Source organism: Pseudophryne corroboree, chromosome 1 (assembly GCF_028390025.1).
Source record: "Pseudophryne corroboree isolate aPseCor3 chromosome 1, aPseCor3.hap2, whole genome shotgun sequence".
NCBI classification, from domain to species: Eukaryota; Metazoa; Chordata; class Amphibia; order Anura; family Myobatrachidae; genus Pseudophryne; species Pseudophryne corroboree.
Window position 1 is genome coordinate 955,340,809 of NC_086444.1, and position 21,134 is coordinate 955,361,942.

The following is a 21,134-nucleotide window of genomic DNA, read 5'->3' on the forward strand; positions in this document are numbered from 1 at the left end:
GCTCTTCATGGAGACACATAATACGGTCTAGAGAGAGAGACCCCCTAACTGCAATCCTGTGTAGAGGACTTGTCACAGAGTTAGTTATTGCTGCCTAGAACTGATTTACATCGGCCAGGTTTTCTACTTTGCAGCATTTCCTGTCATACGTGTATGAATACTATATCAACCCATCAGTGGAGACCCAGAGTCAGAGTTATCAGTCGATTTCTAGTTACAATAAGCCTTGGCAGCAAGCACAGCGCAGGGAAGCCAGACTGTAAATTGACGCTACTGCCTAGGACTTCGCCAGCACTGGCCAGTGAGTGACAGAGTTTAAGGTGGCCCCTGAGCTATTAAAAAGAAAAAGGTGTTAGAGTCTTTCTGCCATTATTCCATTCTAGACAGCTTAATACATTGCTGAACAATCACTTGGGAACAGTGAGCCCCTTCCTCAAGGAAGTGTAAGGAAAGGCAGTCACAGCCATGTTGACAGTTTTGTACCTACTCCCAATCTGGCTAGGAACTTTTTTCTCTTGGAAACAGGAGTGGCTACACAGACAGTGGCCAAGGGAGAGATTTCATCAATTTGCTTAATGACTAATGCTTAGCACCCAACATCCCGATTGGATATAAACAGAATAAGGTACTCAACGTGAACCACCTTTAACATACTCAGCTGTACTGGGGGGGGGGGGGGGTTGAACATACTGGAAAAGAAGTTCAGTAAAAGGCCTTGGTGAAGTTAAATGTTCATTACCTTATATGGTAAAGGGTTAAGTGGTTTAATTTCAAAACTTTACTGTACGTTTCCATTGAATTGTTATTGTGTGAGCACTCAACCTGGTTAATTTGCTAATTGAAGTGTTCTTACCAGAGCAGTGCATGCCCGACATCACTGTCACTGTGAAGAGCCGGTTATACAGTATAACGCATTGTGTTTAGTAAATTACAGTAGTAACGACTCCGGGTCCAACTGGAATGGATCCTGTAGCACTCTTAATAGCAAGCTTATGGAGCTCACGCTAAATTTGGCTTGAATGGATCGAAGACTGGAAGATCTGGGTAGAGAACAAAGTGAAAATCAATGCGGGGAATGGCGCCAAGGACGCAGTGGAAGGAGTCATCCTCATTGGGACATACCAAGAAAATCTGGCCAAAGACCCACAGACCAATTTGATTCCCTGGGGAGACCGATCTGCAGAGGTTGTCATCAGGGTGGACGTGTTGAGCGGAACTGTCCTAATGTTTATTTAAACAGAGAGACCCCGAGGCAAGGGACTGACCCTCTGGGGGAGACACATTAACTGGTCCATCATCGCAGGAGTGGTGGCCCAGATACAGTTGCGCTCATAAGTTTACATACCCTAGCAGAATTTGTGTGATTTGTGTGATTTTCTGGCCATTTGTCAGAGAAAATCAATGACAACTCACAAACTTTTCTTTCACTCATGGTTAGTGGTTGGGTGAAGCCATTTATTGTCAAACAACTGTGTTTACTCTTTTTAAATCATAATGACAACAGAAACTACCCAAATGACCCTGATCAAAAATTTACATACCCCAGTTCTTAATACCGTGTATTGCCCCCTTTAACATCAATGACAGCTTGAAGTATTTTGTGGTAGTTGTGGATGAGGCTCTTTATTTTCTCAGATGGTAAAGCTGCCCATTCTTCTTGGCAAAAAGCCTCCCGTTCCTGTAAATTCTTGGGCTGTCTTGCATGAACTGCACGTTTGAGATCTCTCCAGAGTGGCTCAAAGATATTGAGGTCAGGAGACTGAGATGGCCACTCCAGAACCTTCACTTTATTCTGCTGTATTCAATGACTGGTCGACTTGGCCTTGTGTTTTGGATCATTGTCATGTTGGAACGTCGAAAGTACGTTCCATGCGCAGCTTCCGGACTGATGAGTGCAAATTTTCCTCCAGTATTTTCTGATAACATGCTGCATTCATCTGGCCATCAATTTTGACCAAGTTTCCAGTGCCTTTGTAGCTCACACATCCCCAAAACATCAGCGATCCACCTCCATGTTTATGGTTGTGGCCAAAAAGTTAAATTTTGGTCTCATCACTTCAAATTACTTTGTTCCAGAAGTTTTGAGGCCTGTCTCTGTGCTGTTTGGAGTATTGTAAGCGGGATGCTTTGTGGTATTTGCGTAGTAATGGCTTTCTTCTGGCAACTCGACCATGCAGCCCATTTTTCTTCAAATGCCTCCTTATTGTGCATCTTCAAACAACCACACCACTTTTTTTCAGAGAGTCCTGTATTTCAGCTGAAGTTATTTGTGGATTTTTCTTTCATCCCGAACAATTTTCCTGGCAGTTGTGGCTGAAATTTTTGTTGGTCTACCTGACTGTGATTTGGTTTCCACAGAATCCCTCATATTCCACTTCTTAATTAGAGTTTGAACACTGCTGATTGGCATTCTCAATTGCTTGGATATCTTTTTATATCCCTTTCCTGTTTTATACAGTTCAATTACCTTTTCCCGCAGATCCTTTGACAATTATTTTGCTTACCCCATGACTCGGAATCCAGACACATCAGTGCAGCACTGGAAGAAAGATGCAAGGGTCTTTCAGGAGTCTAGAAACTCACTGACCTTTTATACACACACACACACTGATTACAAGCAAACAGATCACAGGTGAGGATGGTTACCTTTAGTAGCCATTCAAACCCGTTTGTGTCAACTTGTGTGCATATTATCAGGCCAAAATCTCCAAGGTATGTAAACTTTTGATCAGGGTCATTTGGGTAGTTTCTGTTGTCATTATGATTTAAAAAGAGTAGACACAGTTGTTTGACAATAAATGGCTTCACCCAGCCACTAACCATGAGTGAAAGAAAAGTTTGTGAGTTATCATTCATATTCTCTGACAAATAGCCAGAAAATCACAAATTCTGCTAGGGTATGTAAACTTATGAGCACAACTGTATGTTGGAGAGTGTCCGCATCTGAAGATCTGGATCAATGGGGTCGAAGTAACAGCACTGTTGGACAATGGCTCCCAAGTGTGAACCATTCGACTCACAGAGTTTCTTCGGCATTGGGATGAAATTGCCATTGTGACTCTACCATCTACCTGGCTACATCTACTGGCCAGCAATGGACAGCCGATTGCATACGGTGGCTATTGGGAACTTGATCTGATGATAAGAAAAGCCAAATTGTACCGACAAGGGTGCCTAATTATTGTCGCGCCTAATGCACATCTACCTCCAGTTATCTTGGGCATGAACATCCTAAAAAATTGCCCCGATGATTTGGTAGAAGATCTTCAGAGTAAGATGAGGACTGCAGCTCCTAGGGAGCGAAAAGACTTACAGCAGAAGAGAAACAGAGGAGATTTACCAGTGTCCAGGGAGAAGTCAGATTGGCAGCCTATCCTGCTAAAACCCAGAGAAAGGAAGGAAGTCTTGCCTTCCAGTGTATAATATATACACAAATATAGTGGAAAAAAGAGGGGGGTTGGACTGAATACCCTATTACTGAAGATATCAAGAGGTGCTATTATGTGGAAGACAAGAGAGAAGGTGTACTGCAGGTTATACATCGAAATGCCGTGGGCTTCAGCCAATACCCTTCTGACTTTGGAAAGGCAGAGAAAGTGTATAACCCCATCCCCACAGGAAAGACCCCTCCAATCAAGGAACGACACCGACCGTTACCTCCAGCCATGTACCAATGTGCAAAAAAAAAGAAATGAAAGAGGTTGGAGTAATTCGGTAGAGCCACAGAAATGAAAGAGGCTGGAGTAATTCGGTAGAGCCACAGAAATGAAAGAGGCTGGAGTAATTGCAGAAATGAAAGAGGCTGGAGTAATTCGGTAGAGCCGCAGTCTGTGGGCGGCCCCGATTGTGATTGTAAAAAATAAAGATGGTAGCTTTCCTATTTTCATAGACTAAAGCAAAATAAATACCATAACTCACAATGACGCCTACCCACTCCCTCAAATTTAGGAGTCCTTACTGGTCTTGAAGACAGCAGCATATTTCTCAACGCTAGACCTTACTAGTGACTACTGGCAAATTCATATGGCCCCTGAAGACAGGGAGAGAATGGCCTTCACCACCCCAATGGGATTATTTGAATTTGAGAGGATGACCCTTGAGCTCTGCAATGCACCTGCCACGTTCCAACAGGTTATGGAGCACTGCCTTGGGCATCAAAATTTCAAAATGGTCTTACTGTACTTTGATGATGTAATTATCTTCTCATAAAGTTATGAAGAACACCTGCAACACTTGGAAGAAATATTTAAACTTCTGACCAAATCTGAACTAAAACTCATGTCACCTGCTTAAACCAAAAGTATGGTACCTTGGTCATGTTGTCAGTGCTGAAGGAGTGATGCCTGATCCAGAAAAAAACAACATTGTTCAGGGTTGGCCGGTACCCAGAACAGTCAGAGATGTTTGAAGCTCTCTGGGATTCGTTGGCTATTACGACTCTTCATAGAACATTTCACCAAAGTGGCCACCTCATTGCATGAACTCCTAAGAGGCAGATCAGGCATTGTAGGAAAAGGCTCGTCTTTCATAGGAACAACAACAGGCCTTTGACCAGCTGAAACACCATCCGTGTGGCAGGATAAATCACGCTGTCCTTTAGGACTCCCTGCTTAAGTGATTGCTGAATAGTTCAGACCTTCGCCCGGCATTTCCAGAACGCTTGGCACCTGTTACCAGCAAACCGTGGAAGCTACCATCACTTAGTGCCGGAGAGAACAGTGCTTTTTGGAAGCCGGAGCGGCTGTGCGGTTGACCGCTTGAGCGGGGCCGGCAACAGTGACAGCCCGCTCGTTGGAACTGTCGGGCTGCCCGTACGGAAACCTCCCATCAGCGTGATTCATCATGCCACACGGATAGAAGCCGCCAACCAATTTGCACCACACCGCCACGATTCACAGGTAAAAGTTGTTGATTACATCGTGCAATCCCGGGGACGCTCGGGCTGCACTTAAAGCTCCTCGAACTGGCAAACAGGTCCCGTACTATAAGCACAAGGGACAGAGTGAGCAAAGGTACCTGTGACTCTTTACATTTGTGGTTTACAGCCTTTGGACAAAAATGCCAGTGTCCTCTGGACTCTATTATTGGGTGCAATATAACACGGAGGATCCTATTATTGACTGAACTTATGGCATAATTTGTTGCCAGTCTGGACACTTTACTATTCAGCACACTTATTTTTATGATGAGAATTGTCTCTTTTTAATTGTTATGTAGTTGAGGGTGTTGTGACCACACCAGATCATAAATATTACAAGAACAATATTGATTTTTTTATATGGCTATATGTTATATGTTTTAAATAAATAATTTCAATTGAGAATGGTGTGGAACAATTAATTGGCTCTATAGCGCGACCTATTTCTTACTTAATCGTATATGCTATATTGAAGCCATTAGAGACAGGCTTCTGAGGTCTGACGAAACAGAACCATTTATTTATGATCACAAGGTGACAGATTCTATATAATATCAATCATTTAATATTGATTGCGCCATCAGGTATTTATTCTCTTTATGAAAAGAGTGTTTGGAATGGAATTTAATAATATAATTAGGTTTCTGTATAGAACACCCTGCTCATCCCTGCAGATCAATGGTGTAAAAGGGGGCACTGTTACTATGCAAAAAGGAACAAGACAAGGCTGTCCTCTATCTGCTATATTATTTAATTTAGCCTTGGATCCTCTATTACGTATATTACAAAATCTTCCATCATTTAAAGGCATAGTCTTAGGATAAGAAACAATAAAAGTTACAGTATTTGCAGATGACCTTCTCCTACATATAACAGAACCTCAGAGGTCTTTACCCCAGACTTTCAAAATATTGCAAGAGTACAGTAAAATCTCAGGATTTGTGGTAAACCCAGAAAAGTCCTTGGCACTTTCCTTGAGATCCGAGATTAAACCTAGATAGAGCAGTGAATATCCATTGAAATGGATGAAAAAAATCTCTATCATATCTGGGTATACAACTCCCAAGATATATATATGAATTATATTCAATTAATATGAATCCGATAATAAATAAAGTGGAATTAGAAGTTAAGACTTGGTCTAAATTACCATTATCATACTTAGAAAAAGCAAATCTATTGAAGATGATACATTTCCCAAGATTATTCTACCCTCTTCAACAATTGCCTATAGTACTAACTAAAAAATATGAAAAATTAATCTATCAAATATTCAGAGAGTTTATTTGCCATAAAAAGAGACCAAAAATCAGCCTACGAAAAATGCAGCAGACCCGAAAAAAATGGAGGAATAAAGTTTCCAAATATGTCTCATTATAGATAGAGATGAGCGCCGGAAATTTTTCGGGTTTTGTGTTTTGGTTTTGGGTTCGGTTCCGCGGCCGTGTTTTGGGTTCGACCGCGTTTTGGCAAAACCTCACCGAATTTTTTTTGTCGGATTCGGGTGTGTTTTGGATTCGGGTGTTTTTTTAAAAAAACCCTAAAAAACAGCTTAAATCATAGAATTTGGGGGTAATTTTGATCCCAAAGTATTATTAACCTCAAAAAACATAATTTACACTCATTTTCAGCCTATTCTGAACACATCACACCTCACAATATTATTTTTAGTCCTAAAATTTGCACCGAGGTCGCTGTGTGAGTAAGATAAGCGACCCTAGTGGCCGACACAAACACCGGGCCCATCTAGGAGTGGCACTGCAGTGTCACGCAGGATGGCCCTTCCAAAAAACCCTCCCCAAACAGCACATGACGCAAAGAAAAAAAGAGGCGCAATGAGGTAGCTGACTGTGTGAGTAAGATTAGCGACCCTAGTGGCCGACACAAACACCGGGCACATCTAGGAGTGGCACTGCAGTGTCACGCAGGATGTCCCTTCCAAAAAACCCTCCCCAAACAGCACATGACGCAAAGAAAAAAAGAGGCGCAATGAGGTAGCTGTGTGAGTAAGATTAGCGACCCTAGTGGCCGACACAAACACCGGGCCCATCTAGGAGTGGCACTGCAGTGTCACGCAGGATGTCCCTTCCAAAAAACCCTCCCCAATCAGCACATGATGCAAAGAAAAAGAAAAGAAAAAAGAGGTGCAAGATGGAATTATCCTTGGGCCCTCCCACCCACCCTTATGTTGTATAAACAAAACAGGACATGCACACTTTAACCAACCCATCATTTCAGTGACAGGGTCTGCCACACGACTGTGACTGATATGACGGGTTGGTTTGGACCCCCCCCAAAAAAAGAAGCAATTAATCTCTCCTTGCACAAACTGGCTCTACAGAGGCAAGATGTCCACCTCATCTTCACCCTCCGATATATCACCGTGTACATCCCCCTCCTCACAGATTATCAATTCGTCCCCACTGGAATCCACCATCTCAGCTCCCTGTGTACTTTGTGGAGGCAATTGCTGCTGGTCAATGTCTCCGCGGAGGAATTGATTATAATTCATTTTAATGAACATCATCTTCTCCACATTTTCTGGATGTAACCTCGTACGCCGATTGCTGACAAGGTGAGCGGCGGCACTAAACACTCTTTCGGAGTACACACTTGTGGGAGGGCAACTTAGGTAGAATAAAGCCAGTTTGTGCAAGGGCCTCCAAATTGCCTCTTTTACCTGCCAGTATAAGTACGGACTGTGTGACGTGCCTACTTGGATGCGGTCACTCATATAATCCTCCACCATTCTATCAATGTTGAGAGAATCATATGCAGTGACAGTAGACGACATGTCCGTAATCGTTGTCAGGTCCTTCAGTCCGGACCAGATGTCAGCATCAGCAGTCGCTCCAGACTGCCCTGCATCACCGCCAGCGGGTGGGCTCGGAATTCTGAGCCTTTTCCTCGCACCCCCAGTTGCGGGAGAATGTGAAGGAGGAGATGTTGACAGGTCGCGTTCCGCTTGACTTGACAATTTTGTCACCAGCAGGTCTTTCAACCCCAGCAGACCTGTGTCTGCCGGAAAGAGAGATCCAAGGTAGGCTTTAAATCTAGGATCGAGCACGGTGGCCAAAATGTAGTGCTCTGATTTCAACAGATTGACCACCCGTGAATCCTTGTTAAGCGAATTAAGGGCTGCATCCACAAGTCCCACATGCCTAGCGGAATCGCTCCGTGTTAGCTCCTTCTTCAATGCCTCCAGCTTCTTCTGCAAAAGCCTGATGAGGGGAATGACCTGACTCAGGCTGGCAGTGTCTGAACTGACTTCACGTGTGGCAAGTTCAAAGGGCATCAGAACCTTGCACAACGTTGAAATCATTCTCCACTGCACTTGAGACAGGTGCATTCCATCTCCTATATCGTGCTCAATTGTATAGGCTTGAATGGCCTTTTGCTGCTCCTCCAACCTCTGAAGCATATAGAGGGTTGAATTCCACCTCGTTACCACTTCTTGCTTCAGATGATGGCAGGGCAGGTTCAGTAGTTTTTGGTGGTGCTCCAGTCTTCTGTACGTGGTGCCTGTACGCCGAAAGTGTCCCGCAATTTTTCTGGCCACCGACAGCATCTCTTGCACGCCCCTGTCGTTTTTTAAAAAATTCTGCACCACCAAATTCAAGGTATGTGCAAAACATGGGACGTGCTGGAATTTGCCCATATTTAATGCACACACAATATTGCTGGCGTTGTCCGATGCCACAAATCCACAGGAGAGTCCAATTGGGGTAAGCCATTCCGCGATGATCTTCCTCAGTTGCCGTAAGAGGTTTTCAGCTGTGTGCGTATTCTGGAAAGCGGTGATACAAAGCGTAGCCTGCCTAGGAAAGAGTTGGCGTTTGCGAGATGCTGCTACTGGTGCCGCCGCTGCTGTTCTTGCGGCGGGAGTCCATACATCTACCCAGTGGGCTGTCACAGTCATATAGTCCTGACCCTGCCCTGCTCCACTTGTCCACATGTCCGTGGTTAAGTGGACATTGGGTACAACTGCATTTTTTAGGACACTGGTGAGTCTTTTTCTGACGTCCGTGTACATTCTCGGTATCGCCTGCCTAGAGAAGTGGAACCTAGATGGTATTTGGTAACGGGGGCACACTGCCTCAATAAATTGTCTAGTTCCCTGTGAACTAACGGCGGATACCGGACGCACGTCTAACACCAACATAGTTGTCAAGGACTCAGTTATCCGCTTTGCAGTAGGATGACTGCTGTGATATTTCATCTTCTTCGCAAAGGACTGTTGAACAGTCAATTGCTTACTGGAAGTAGTACAAGTGGGCTTACGACTTCCCCTCTGGGATGACCATCGACTCCCAGCGGCAACAACAGCAGCGCCAGCAGCAGTAGGCGTTACACGCAAGGATGCATCGGAGGAATCCCAGGCAGGAAAGGACTCGTCAGACTTGCCAGTGACATGGCCTGCAGGACTATTGGCATTCCTGGGGAAGGAGGAAATTGACACTGAGGGAGTTGGTGGGGTGGTTTGCGTGAGCTTGGTTACAAGAGGAAGGGATTTACTGGTCAGTGGACTGCTTCCGCTGTCACCCAAAGTTTTTGAACTTGTCACTGACTTATTATGAATGCGCTGCAGGTGACGTATAAGGGAGGATGTTCCGAGGTGGTTAACGTCCTTACCCCTACTTATTACAGCTTGACAAAGGGAACACACGGCTTGACACCTGTTGTCCGCATTTCTGGTGAAATACCTCCACACCGAAGAGCTGATTTTTTTGGTATTTTCACCTGGCATGTCAACGGCCATATTCCTCCCACGGACAACAGGTGTCTCCCCGGGTGCCTGACTTAAACAAACCACCTCACCATCAGAATCCTCCTGGTCAATTTCCTCCCCAGCGCCAGCAACACCCATATCCTCCTCATCCTGGTGTACTTCAACACTGACATCTTCAATCTGACTATCAGGAACTGGACTGCGGGTGCTCCTTCCAGCACTTGCAGGGGGCATGCAAATAGTGGAAGGCGCATGCTCTTCACGTCCAGTGTTGGGAAGGTCAGGCATCGCAAACGACACAATTGGACTCTCCTTGTGGATTTGGGATTTCAAAGAACGCACAGTTCTTTGCGGTGCTTTTGCCAGCTTGAGTCTTTTCAGTTTTCTAGCGAGAGGCTGAGTGCTTCCATCCTCATGTGAAGCTGAACCACTAGCCATGAACATAGGCCAGGGCCTCAGCCGTTCCTTGCCACTCCGTGTGGTAAATGGCATATTGGCAAGTTTACGCTTCTCCTCCGACAATTTTATTTTAGGTTTTGGAGTCCTTTTTTTTCTGATATTTGGTGTTTTGGATTTGACATGCTCTGTACTATGACATTGGGCATCGGCCTTGGCAGACGACGTTGCTGGCATTTCATCGTCTCGGCCATGACTAGTGGCAGCAGCTTCAGCACGAGGTGGAAGTGGATCTTGATCTTTCCCTAATTTTGGAACCTCAACTTTTTTGTTCTCCATATTTTATAGGCAGAACTAAAAGGCACCTCAGGTAAACAATGGAGATGGATGGATTGGATAGTTTACTAGTATACAATTATGGACGGACTGCCACGGTTAGGTGGTATAAAAAAACCACGGTTAGGTGGTATATATTATAATAATAATACAATTATGGATGGACGGACTGCCTGCCGACTGCCGACACAGAGGTAGCCACAGCCGTGAACTACCGCACTGTACACTGGTTGATAAAGAGATAGTAGTATACTCGTAACAACTAGTATGACACTATGACGACGGTATAAAGAATGAAAAAAAAACCACGGTTAGGTGGTATATATTATAATAATAATACAATTATGGATGGACGGACTGCCTGCCGACTGCCGACACAGAGGTAGCCACAGCCGTGAACTACCGCACTGTACACTGGTTGATAAAGAGATAGTAGTATACTCGTAACAACTAGTATGACACTATGACGACGGTATAAAGAATGAAAAAAAAACCACGGTTAGGTGGTATATATTATAATAATAATACAATTATGGATGGACGGACTGCCTGCCGACTGCCGACACAGAGGTAGCCACAGCCGTGAACTACCGCACTGTACACTGGTTGATAAAGAGATAGTAGTATACTCGTAACAACTAGTATGACACTATGACGACGGTATAAAGAATGAAAAAAAAACCACGGTTAGGTGGTATATATTATAATAATAATACAATTATGGATGGACGGACTGCCTGCCGACTGCCGACACAGAGGTAGCCACAGCCGTGAACTACCGCACTGTACACTGGTTGATAAAGAGATAGTAGTATACTCGTAACAACTAGTATGACACTATGACGACGGTATAAAGAATGAAAAAAAAACCACGGTTAGGTGGTATATATTATAATAATAATACAATTATGGATGGACGGACTGCCTGCCGACTGCCGACACAGAGGTAGCCACAGCCGTGAACTACCGCACTGTACACTGGTTGATAAAGAGATAGTAGTATACTCGTAACAACTAGTATGACACTATGACGGTATAAAGAATGAAAAAAAAACCACGGTTAGGTGGTATATATTATAATAATAATACAATTATGGATGGACGGACTGCCTGCCGACTGCCGACACAGAGGTAGCCACAGCCGTGAACTACCGCACTGTACACTGGTTGATAAAGAGATAGTAGTATACTCGTAACAACTAGTATGACACTATGACGACGGTATAAAGATTAAAGAATGGAAAAAAAACCACGGTTAGGTGGTATATATTATAATAATAATACAATTATGGATGGACGGACTGCCTGCCGACTGCCGACACAGAGGTAGCCACAGCCGTGAACTACCGCACTGTACACTGGTTGATAAAGAGATAGTAGTATACTCGTAACAACTAGTATGACACTATGACGGTATAAAGAATGAAAAAAAAACCACGGTTAGGTGGTATATATTATAATAATAATACAATTATGGATGGACGGACTGCCTGCCGACTGCCGACACAGAGGTAGCCACAGCCGTGAACTACCGCACTGTACACTGGTTGATAAAGAGATAGTAGTATACTCGTAACAATTAGGATGACACTATGACGGTATAAAGAATGAAAAAAAAACCACGGTTAGGTGGTAGGTATATAATAATAAATAATACAATTCTGGTCGGACGGACTGCCTGCCGTGTGCCGACACAGAGGTAGCCACAGCCGTGAACTACCGCACTGTACACTGGTTGATAAAGAGATAGTAGTATACTCGTAACAATTAGGATGACACTATGACGGTATAAAGAATGAAAAAAAAACCATGGTTAGGTGGTAGGTATATAATAATAAATAATACAATTCTGGTCGGACGGACTGCCTGCCGTGTGCCGACACAGAGGTAGCCACAGCCGTGAACTACCGCACTGTACACTGGTTGATAAAGAGATAGTAGTATACTCGTAACAATTAGGATGACACTATGACGGTATAAAGAATGAAAAAAAAACCACGGTTAGGTGGTAGGTATATAATAATAAATAATACAATTCTGGTCGGACGGACTGCCTGCCGTGTGCCGACACAGAGGTAGCCACAGCCGTGAACTACCGCACTGTACACTGGTTGATAAAGAGATAGTAGTATACTCGTAACAATTAGGATGACACTATGACGGTATAAAGAATGAAAAAAAAACCACGGTTAGGTGGTAGGTATATAATAATAAATAATACAATTCTGGTCGGACGGACTGCCTGCCGTGTGCCGACACAGAGGTAGCCACAGCCGTGAACTACCGCACTGTACACTGGTTGATAAAGAGATAGTAGTATACTCGTAACAATTAGGATGACACTATGACGGTATAAAGAATGAAAAAAAAACCACGGTTAGGTGGTAGGTATATAATAATAAATAATACAATTCTGGTCGGACGGACTGCCTGCCGTGTGCCGACACAGAGGTAGCCACAGCCGTGAACTACCGCACTGTACACTGGTTGATAAAGAGATAGTAGTATACTCGTAACAATTAGGATGACACTATGACGGTATAAAGAATGAAAAAAAAACCACGGTTAGGTGGTAGGTATATAATAATAAATAATACAATTCTGGTCGGACGGACTGCCTGCCGTGTGCCGACACAGAGGTAGCCACAGCCGTGAACTACCGCACTGTACTGTGTCTGCTGCTAATATAGACTGGTTGATATTTAAAGAGATATTAGTAGTATACAACAATACTATACTGGTGGTCAGGCACTGGTCACCACTCCTGCAGCAAAAGTGTGCACTGTTAATTAATATAATTGTACTCCTGGCTCCTGCTAACAACCTGCAGTGCTCCCCAGTCTCCCCCACAATTAATTATAAGCTTTTAATTTATACATTGATGACTGTGCAGCACACTGGGCTGAGCTGAGTGCACACAGACTGAGTCACACTGTGTGACTGACTGTGCTGTGTATCGTTTTTTTTTTCAGGCAGAGAACGGATATAGCAGAGAGAAGTGAACGGATATATTATATTAAATAAAAGTTAACTAGCAACTGCACTGGTCACTGACTGTGGTAAACTAACTCTGTCTGCGACTCTGCACAATCTCTCTCTATCTAATCTATCTATCTCTATTCTAATGGAGAGGACGCCAGACACGTCCTCTCCCTATCAATCTCAATGCACGAGTGAAAATGGCGGCGACGCGCGGCTCCTTATATAGAATCCGAGTCTCGCGATAGAATCCGAGCCTCGCGAGAATCCGACAGCGTCATGATGACGTTCGGGCGCGCTCGGGTTAACCGAGCAAGGCGGGAAGATCCGAGTCGCTCGGACCCGTGGAAAAAAAAGTGAAGTTCGTGCGGGTTCGGATTCAAAGAAACCGAACCCGCTCATCTCTAATTATAGATTAGCATGTAATCTTAGAATCATAAGATATTGGATTCATATGTCTAATATTTACACAAACAAAAATATGGATCAGTATTTTTTGTTTGGAAGAGGGCTGATACTCTTCTTACATATGTATAAATCTGATCTCTCCTATTCTATATTAAACAACCCTTTGCTTATGGCAGCGTGGACAACATGGAAAGGACAGTAAGGAAAAATTGGGAGCTGAATAAATATTACTATTTCTCCCTTTGACTCAAAATGAAGAATTAAAAAAAAGACAAGCTACATTTCCATTTTACTCATGGAGAAGTAAAGGTATTATGTCTCTGAGAGATATAGTAAATTTAGAAGGGAGACATTGGCTCAAACCAATGGAATTCATAGGAAAATATAATATCCCCATGACTCAAATCTTTGCAATACATCAAGCAATACACTATGTTCAGGAAGTAATAAATAAACTTTCACCAAAGGACTGATTTAATCCTTAGGATAAACTACTAAGTAAACCTCCCCCTTCCCTAAAATAATATCAATTCATTATAAATGTTTAAACATCCCGATAGATTACGATAAAATGCACACGGGTATTTGTCGCCGGAAAGAACACTTTCCACATTTAATGTCTCAACATCTTTTGCGTTCTCTTAATTATTCATCCTCTGTATTAAGATCTAGCTCATTCCACGAGATGTTTTTGAACATAACTCATAGGAGTTATTTATCACCAAAGCAATGTTTTAAAATTGGTATAGTGAGTAGTGATGCCTGTGCCAAATGTGGGCAAAATCAGGCTTCATTTTACCATTGCATATGGGATTTTCCGCGGATTAAAATTATTTGGAAAAAGGTTCAGGAATTCACCAAAACCTATTTACTAATCTATGCCCCATTGACACCTGAATGGGCTATTTTTTGGAATAACAGAGCAATCACTGAGATTTGCAAAGGGGAGTAAACATTTATTCTTGATTATCTCAACAGTAGCTAGGAAAAGCATACTGCAATGTTGGGTGGATAATAGCCCACCTAAGTTGAATCTATTTATATTAAAATGATATGGAACAATGCAGATGGACTGGGTGGGAGCTTCTCTACATAAAGTAAAAAGAGTGCAATATTTTTTTTTAAACATGGTCAAGCTTTATTAACTATTTGCTTCTTAAAATTCGAAATAAAATACATATATGTTTCCAAGATAGATCTTGGTATGAAACACAGACAGCATTGGAAGACCCTCTTATAATATTATCTGTTTCAGAATACTAAATCAATGGGATGGTGGTGGATGGAGAGGGTGGGGATGGGGGGGAATCGGGAAAGAAATAAATTCACATTTAAACACAGATAAGAAAGGGAAAAGAAGATGGAGCACAGAAATAGGCATAACTATGTACTAACAAGTAGATAAGAATGAAAGGAAGGAAACTCTTAATCAATAATATTGAAAGTCACAGCTATTAAAGAAAAAAAAGGAATGTGAAGGGGGGAATGGGAGGGAGGGTGAGGGAAGGAGGGAGGGCAGGGAGGGGGAGTGGGGGAGGGAGGGGAAAGAAAGGGAGAAAAAGATTACACACACACTGCTGGAAGAAGAACTGACAGCACTTATGATTAATCACAAATTTTACACATTAATAGAATAATTATTTAACAAAAAACAAGGGAGGAAGGAAGGGAGATAAGAAAAGAAATAGAAGGGTAAATAGTTGGAGATGGGTGGAGAAAAGCCATGGTGGCGGTTGGGGAGTGGAGATGAGGAGGGGATGAGAGGAGAGGAGAAAAATATATCTACATGTACGATTTATTTATTTTTATGTAAATAATATATGATGCAATGTGAATGAGAATAGGAGGGATTGGAGAGAATTGCAACGGAAAAAAGAAAAATGGAAATTATACAGTATGTAAAAAAAAAAGGATCTTTGTAATGCAAATTATTAAGGAAATATGTTGTAATTTTTGTATATTGATACAATCTAATAAAGATTAAGAATTAAAAAAAGAAATAATTGAATGAACTTGTAAAAGTGTAGAAAGTAGTAGTGTACTTCCCTGGGAAGACTCCTTCTTCTTCTCCCTCGTCTGTGAATTAGTGAAGGGACCTGTGAAAGAGATTCAAGAAACTTACCAGCATGTAAATGGGGAGGTATCCATTGCATCACAGCACCACAACACTTACCTGGGTACGACACTGCTAAATAAAACTACTGGCTCATCAAAGCAAAATATATATAGAACATTTTTTTACATGCTCAATGAATATAAAAATACATTATTTCCATTACATAATTTATGATCAATATCAATATAATAAAAACTCAGCTGTGATATTGTCAGGGTTTTTTTTTTTTTAATGCAATATTACAGTATACAGGGTATAATTACAAACTCACAATTAGAAATGAGGTAAATAATAGGAAAAGTCTGTTGTGATAAAAATGTTTAGAAGTTACCAAAACCTTTTGTTTTTAATAGTATAAAGCACCGTTATAGATATTATGCTTACCCTTCAATGATAATAAAGGAGGTCCCCTTTAGCAGGCTATCTCACCACTTTGATAAGTCCTCCTGAAGATTTCCCCATCTGTTTCAAATTACAGTTACATTAAGTGCTCAGAAGCTGATTTCCAGGAAATCTTATATACTGTAGTTCAGCAGAATGAATAGTTCCAACAATTATCAATAGGACCATGTTACACTGAACAACTTTTGATAAGTTGTTGAACTTGTGCAGTGCTACTTTGGTATGGGAGAGACAGCATGTGAGAGAACAACTCTGGATGGTTTTGCCAAGAGGCGGGGGGTATGGGTACAAATTACCCGGGCCCAGGTCTGATAGTGCGGCCCAGTGGGAGTCCAGTGGGGTCCCTGGGCCCCCTTACATGGCAGCAGCAGCTGTTGCAGCTCTTCTCCTCTGCCCAGCACACGCTGCTGTGTGCTGGGCTGCAGTGTGGCCAGGCAGGTGCTTGAAATACTAATTTTTTTAGTATTTTTTTTCTAAGAGTACATGACCACACCTCCTGTGATTAGGCCACACCCCATGAAAAGTACCTGGGCCCAGCCAGGCTCTCTGCTGCCCTTACTCTAGACTCAGAATCATTGGATGATAATAAATAATAGTGAGTCAGACGGCAGTGCAAGATATACATGTTTGCACCCTCTTTAGTAATGAGTATTGATTCTAATATATGCTGCTCCTAATTTAAGCATATTAACTATGACTGCTGAAAATATAAACTAATTCTTCTGTATTTTTCAGAATCTGCCATTGTGAGGGAGATGATGAAAATCCCCTTATTACACCATGTCGCTGTACTGGAACACTGAGATTTGTACATCAAGCCTGTCTACACCAGTGGATTAAAAGCTCAGACACTCGTTGCTGTGAACTCTGCAAGTATGATTTCATTATGGAAACAAAACTCAAACCTCTTAGAAAGGTAAGAAAATGATTAGGTAACTGACAGACACTAATCAACAAATATCTATTATATGCCAGCACTATTGTATGGCGAAAATAAGTCCAATACCTTTGAAAGCAGATTGTGATCCTGGTTGCCAATAATATTGCAATATTAAGAAAAATGTACTTACTACTGAGCAACACAGATAAAGGAATAAATAGTAAATGTGTGTTTTACTCTGTTTCCATTATGTTATTAATGCTAATTATTATCTTGAATGACTGACTAATTTAGCGTTCCCGGACAGGTTAGTTGTTTCCCAGAGTAAATGGCAAAAGAGACTTGTTATAGGCAAGATGGATTTAGCAGCATAGTAGAGTTTGACAATGATATTCATATAGTGTGTAAAAAATATTGTAGGTCTCCCATGTCTCCTGGTTTTACTCAGTATTCAAATTATGACCTGGCGCTGCTCTGCAAAGCCTCAAATACCTTTGATCTTATTGACCTCACTCCTCCCATTTCCTCTCTGCCTGCCACACTTCTCCTATGCAAAATACACCCCTAACTGTGTAAATGATGCAAGATTAAAGCTCCATATGCAGCAATATTTGAAAAACTGTGAGAACTACTGTAATGTTTCAGGTGCAGTACATGAACTCGTAACCCAACCACAGGAAAAGATGTGCATAACTAGTGTAGAAACTGTAAGAAAGAAAATATATAATTACGTACAAACCAGTTGAATTTCAGGGACAGCCTGCCACATAATTTGTTTGCATTATTTTGGTCTAGATTAGGTTTTCGAAGAACAGCATTAACTATATATATATATATATATATATATATATATATATATATATATATTGTTTGTTCAACTCTACAAAATGTGTTATTGCTGCATAAATGCATAAATGCAAGATAGATATTAGTTATAACATAGACAATCTGTTCAGAAACTCCAGAGTACACTAATGACACAGTGCACCATTTAACAAGTCCCTGGAAAATTTGTAATTTCTTACATTTTTTTTTTTTAAAAGCATCTATAAGACAAATGGAAGACAGACACCTAATGGCCCTTTACAGACATACCTGCCGTTCTTCGGATAACTAGGAATGCACAATCCCAGTGATGCTTGACAAATAGCCTCATTATTTGCTAGAAATCACTAATTAGCCATTTGAAAAGGCTCTCAGACTGAACTATACTTTGCATGCACATAAATAAATAATACTATTAACTGATAAAAACAGAGCAGTGAGTGAGCCGCACGGCAAGGCAGGCAGAACATTCTTTCAGGAATCTTATATTATTTTGATTACAATTATTGTGGATACTGCTCCCCAAAAACTTTCATCATCCTTTATGTAAATAGCTATCACATACAATTACCTATGAGAAATGGAGGCAGGTTTACAAATGAGGCATTTACTAGTGATAGGGCAAGTGAACAACCTTGTATGTACTGTATAGAATGTATATACAGTAGTCAAAGTGAAAATTTGAAGTGGGGGTATGGAAACTGAATAGGATGCTTGGGAGTCTGAAGTTCCCCTAGAACCCCTGAAACTTAAATAACATGAAATTAATTTTAACACTTTCTAAAATGTTTAACATTATATAGTATGAAATGAACATATTATATGATTAAAGTTAGCCAATCTATGTTTCCTATTACCCGTATGTCCATCCACCTCTTCCCTATATCTGTTTTATGTCACCTTTCCTTAATGTCTCACATGTCAGCCCTGTTCCCTGTACACTACTTCTTCCATTCCTTTCTTACTCCCTGCACCTCTTATAGCCTCTATCCCCTTTCAATCCTGAAATTTTCATTCCCTCCTTCCTCCCACTTCCTCCTTCTATCAGCCTTACACCTCTACGACCTCTCTCCACCTTTAGGGGTCATTCCGACCCATTTGCATGCAGCGGTTCTTCGCTGCGGTGCGAACAGGTTGGGACTGCGCATGCGCACGCACGCCATTGTCCGCCGATGGCCGTCGCCGGGCAATGATGCCGGGAACAAGGAAAGTGGTTGCAGCAGTGACCGCAAGAAGACTGACAGGAGGAAGGCATGTCGGGGCGTCAACTGACCGTTATCCAGGAGTGATCCAGCAAACGCAGGCGTGTCGAGGCGTTTTGAGGGCGGATGTCTGACGTCAAATCCGGGACCTGCATCGCTGGATCCATTGCAAATGGTAAGTAGGTCTAGGGCTGGTCTTGTTTTACGTGAAACTTTTTTAGTGTAGCAGGGCTGCACAAGCATTTGCAGCCCTGCTATGCTAAAATACACTCCCCCATAGGTGGCGCCAGGTTGATCGCACGAGCAGCAAAAAGTTGCTAAGTGTGATCAACTTGGAATGACCCCCTTTGTACCTCTCATTCCCCCTCCTTACATCTCTCACTCCTGTACCGGGACCTGCATCGCTGGATCCGTTGCAAATGGTAAGTAGGTCTAGGGCTGCTCTTGTTTTACGTGAAACTTTTTTAGTGTAGCAGGGCTGCACAAGCATTTGCAGCCCTGCTATGCTAAAATACACTCCCCCATAGGCGGCGCCAGGTTGATCGCACGAGCAGCAAAAAGTTGCTAAGTGTGATCAACTTGGAATGACCCCCTTTGTACCTTTCATTCCCCCTCCTTACATCTCTCACTCCTGTACCCCTCACTCCCACCTTCCCTCTATCAGCTCTACACCTCTCACTCCTTCCTTCCCTATATAGGCCATATATCACTCTATCACTCTCCTTCCCTCCCTCTCTCACCTTATGTACCTCACTCCCTCCTTCAATGCGTCACTCCTGTACCTCCGGCTGCAAGTCCACGTGTGCCGTTAAACACCCACTGGTTAGATGGTCCTTGTCAGATGTTTTTACATGACTGGGAACCCCGGCTTCTGTATAGCTGATTACTGCTTAGAATAATATTATCTCACTCAATGGTGAGTGATCCAAGTCCACCTCCGATGCTGCTGCTCACAGGCTTCTCTTCACCCCCCATCCTCATATGTTCCATGTGGTTTCACTGAGCACTCTATGTGGCACTACTTCTGGGGTGCGGGCAAAATCAATACTGATTGGTGCAGTGCTCTATTTGATGTGATGGGTATGGGCCAATAGCATACTCTCAAAATGCCCCCAGCACTGTGCCAGGCTGGGGGTTGTGGGAGTTGTAGTCCCAGAATACTTGCTAGCTCAGGCTGTGTGAAAGTGGTGGTATGCCATACCGGTGTATACCATCCCACTTTAAGCTCTGAATCATATCTCCCAACATGACCCTTTCCAGGAGGGACAACATGCTTTGTTCCTGGACTTCCCTCCTAATTTATGATTGCCATCACATGTGTTGAACAGGTTAATGAATAAGAAAGGTGTTTCACTACAGGTGATGCAGATGGTGGTTGTTCTTACACACTGACCAAAATCCACTGCCATCTAAAGATATAACAGTGAACAATTAATCTTTCCTCCATACATACTGGCAAATCATCATCATGAAATTTGCCAAATATTCCTGCAATTTATATAATGGGTTGGCCTTCTAAAGAGCACTCAAGAAAATTAAAAGGTCTTATTTTTCCTTCTGTTTTCTCTCCCACTATCTCTCTCCCTCCCTCGGCCTCTCTCTCTCTTGCTCCTTTTGTCTCCCACGGTCTCTCTCTCACTTTTGCTCCTTCCATCTCCCACTGTCTCACTCCCTCAGTCTAATTCAATCATAGGCGGATTTAGACCTCATGGGGCTCTAAGCAAGAAACCGATTTGCGGCCCCCCTTCCTCAAACAATCCTTAACACCAGTCCCCCGCTCCCCTGTTTTGCCACAGCGACAACCACTAGACTGCCACTTTGCTGCCATGTGAATGTGCAAAGAATTTTGTTGGGAGTAAGCACAATTTGTAAACCAAACTGTGCCAAAGTCAACTGACTACCCATAGTCAGAGCCGTAACTAGACATTTAGGTTTCCTGTACC

The 21,134-nt window shown here is 42.5% G+C and overlaps 1 protein-coding gene across 4 annotated transcripts in view; it reads left to right on the top strand.

Annotated features, from left to right (window-relative positions):
- Nucleotides 1-21,134, top strand: part of MARCHF1 (membrane associated ring-CH-type finger 1) — a 508,234-nt gene that overhangs the window by 250,887 nt on the left and 236,213 nt on the right. For all 4 annotated transcript variants that reach the window (XM_063920437.1, XM_063920435.1, XM_063920436.1 and 1 more), the window contains one exon: nt 17,020-17,200. In XM_063920437.1, coding sequence (XP_063776507.1) covers nt 17,020-17,200 — 181 coding nt within the window. The remainder of the gene's footprint in view (nt 1-17,019; nt 17,201-21,134) is intronic.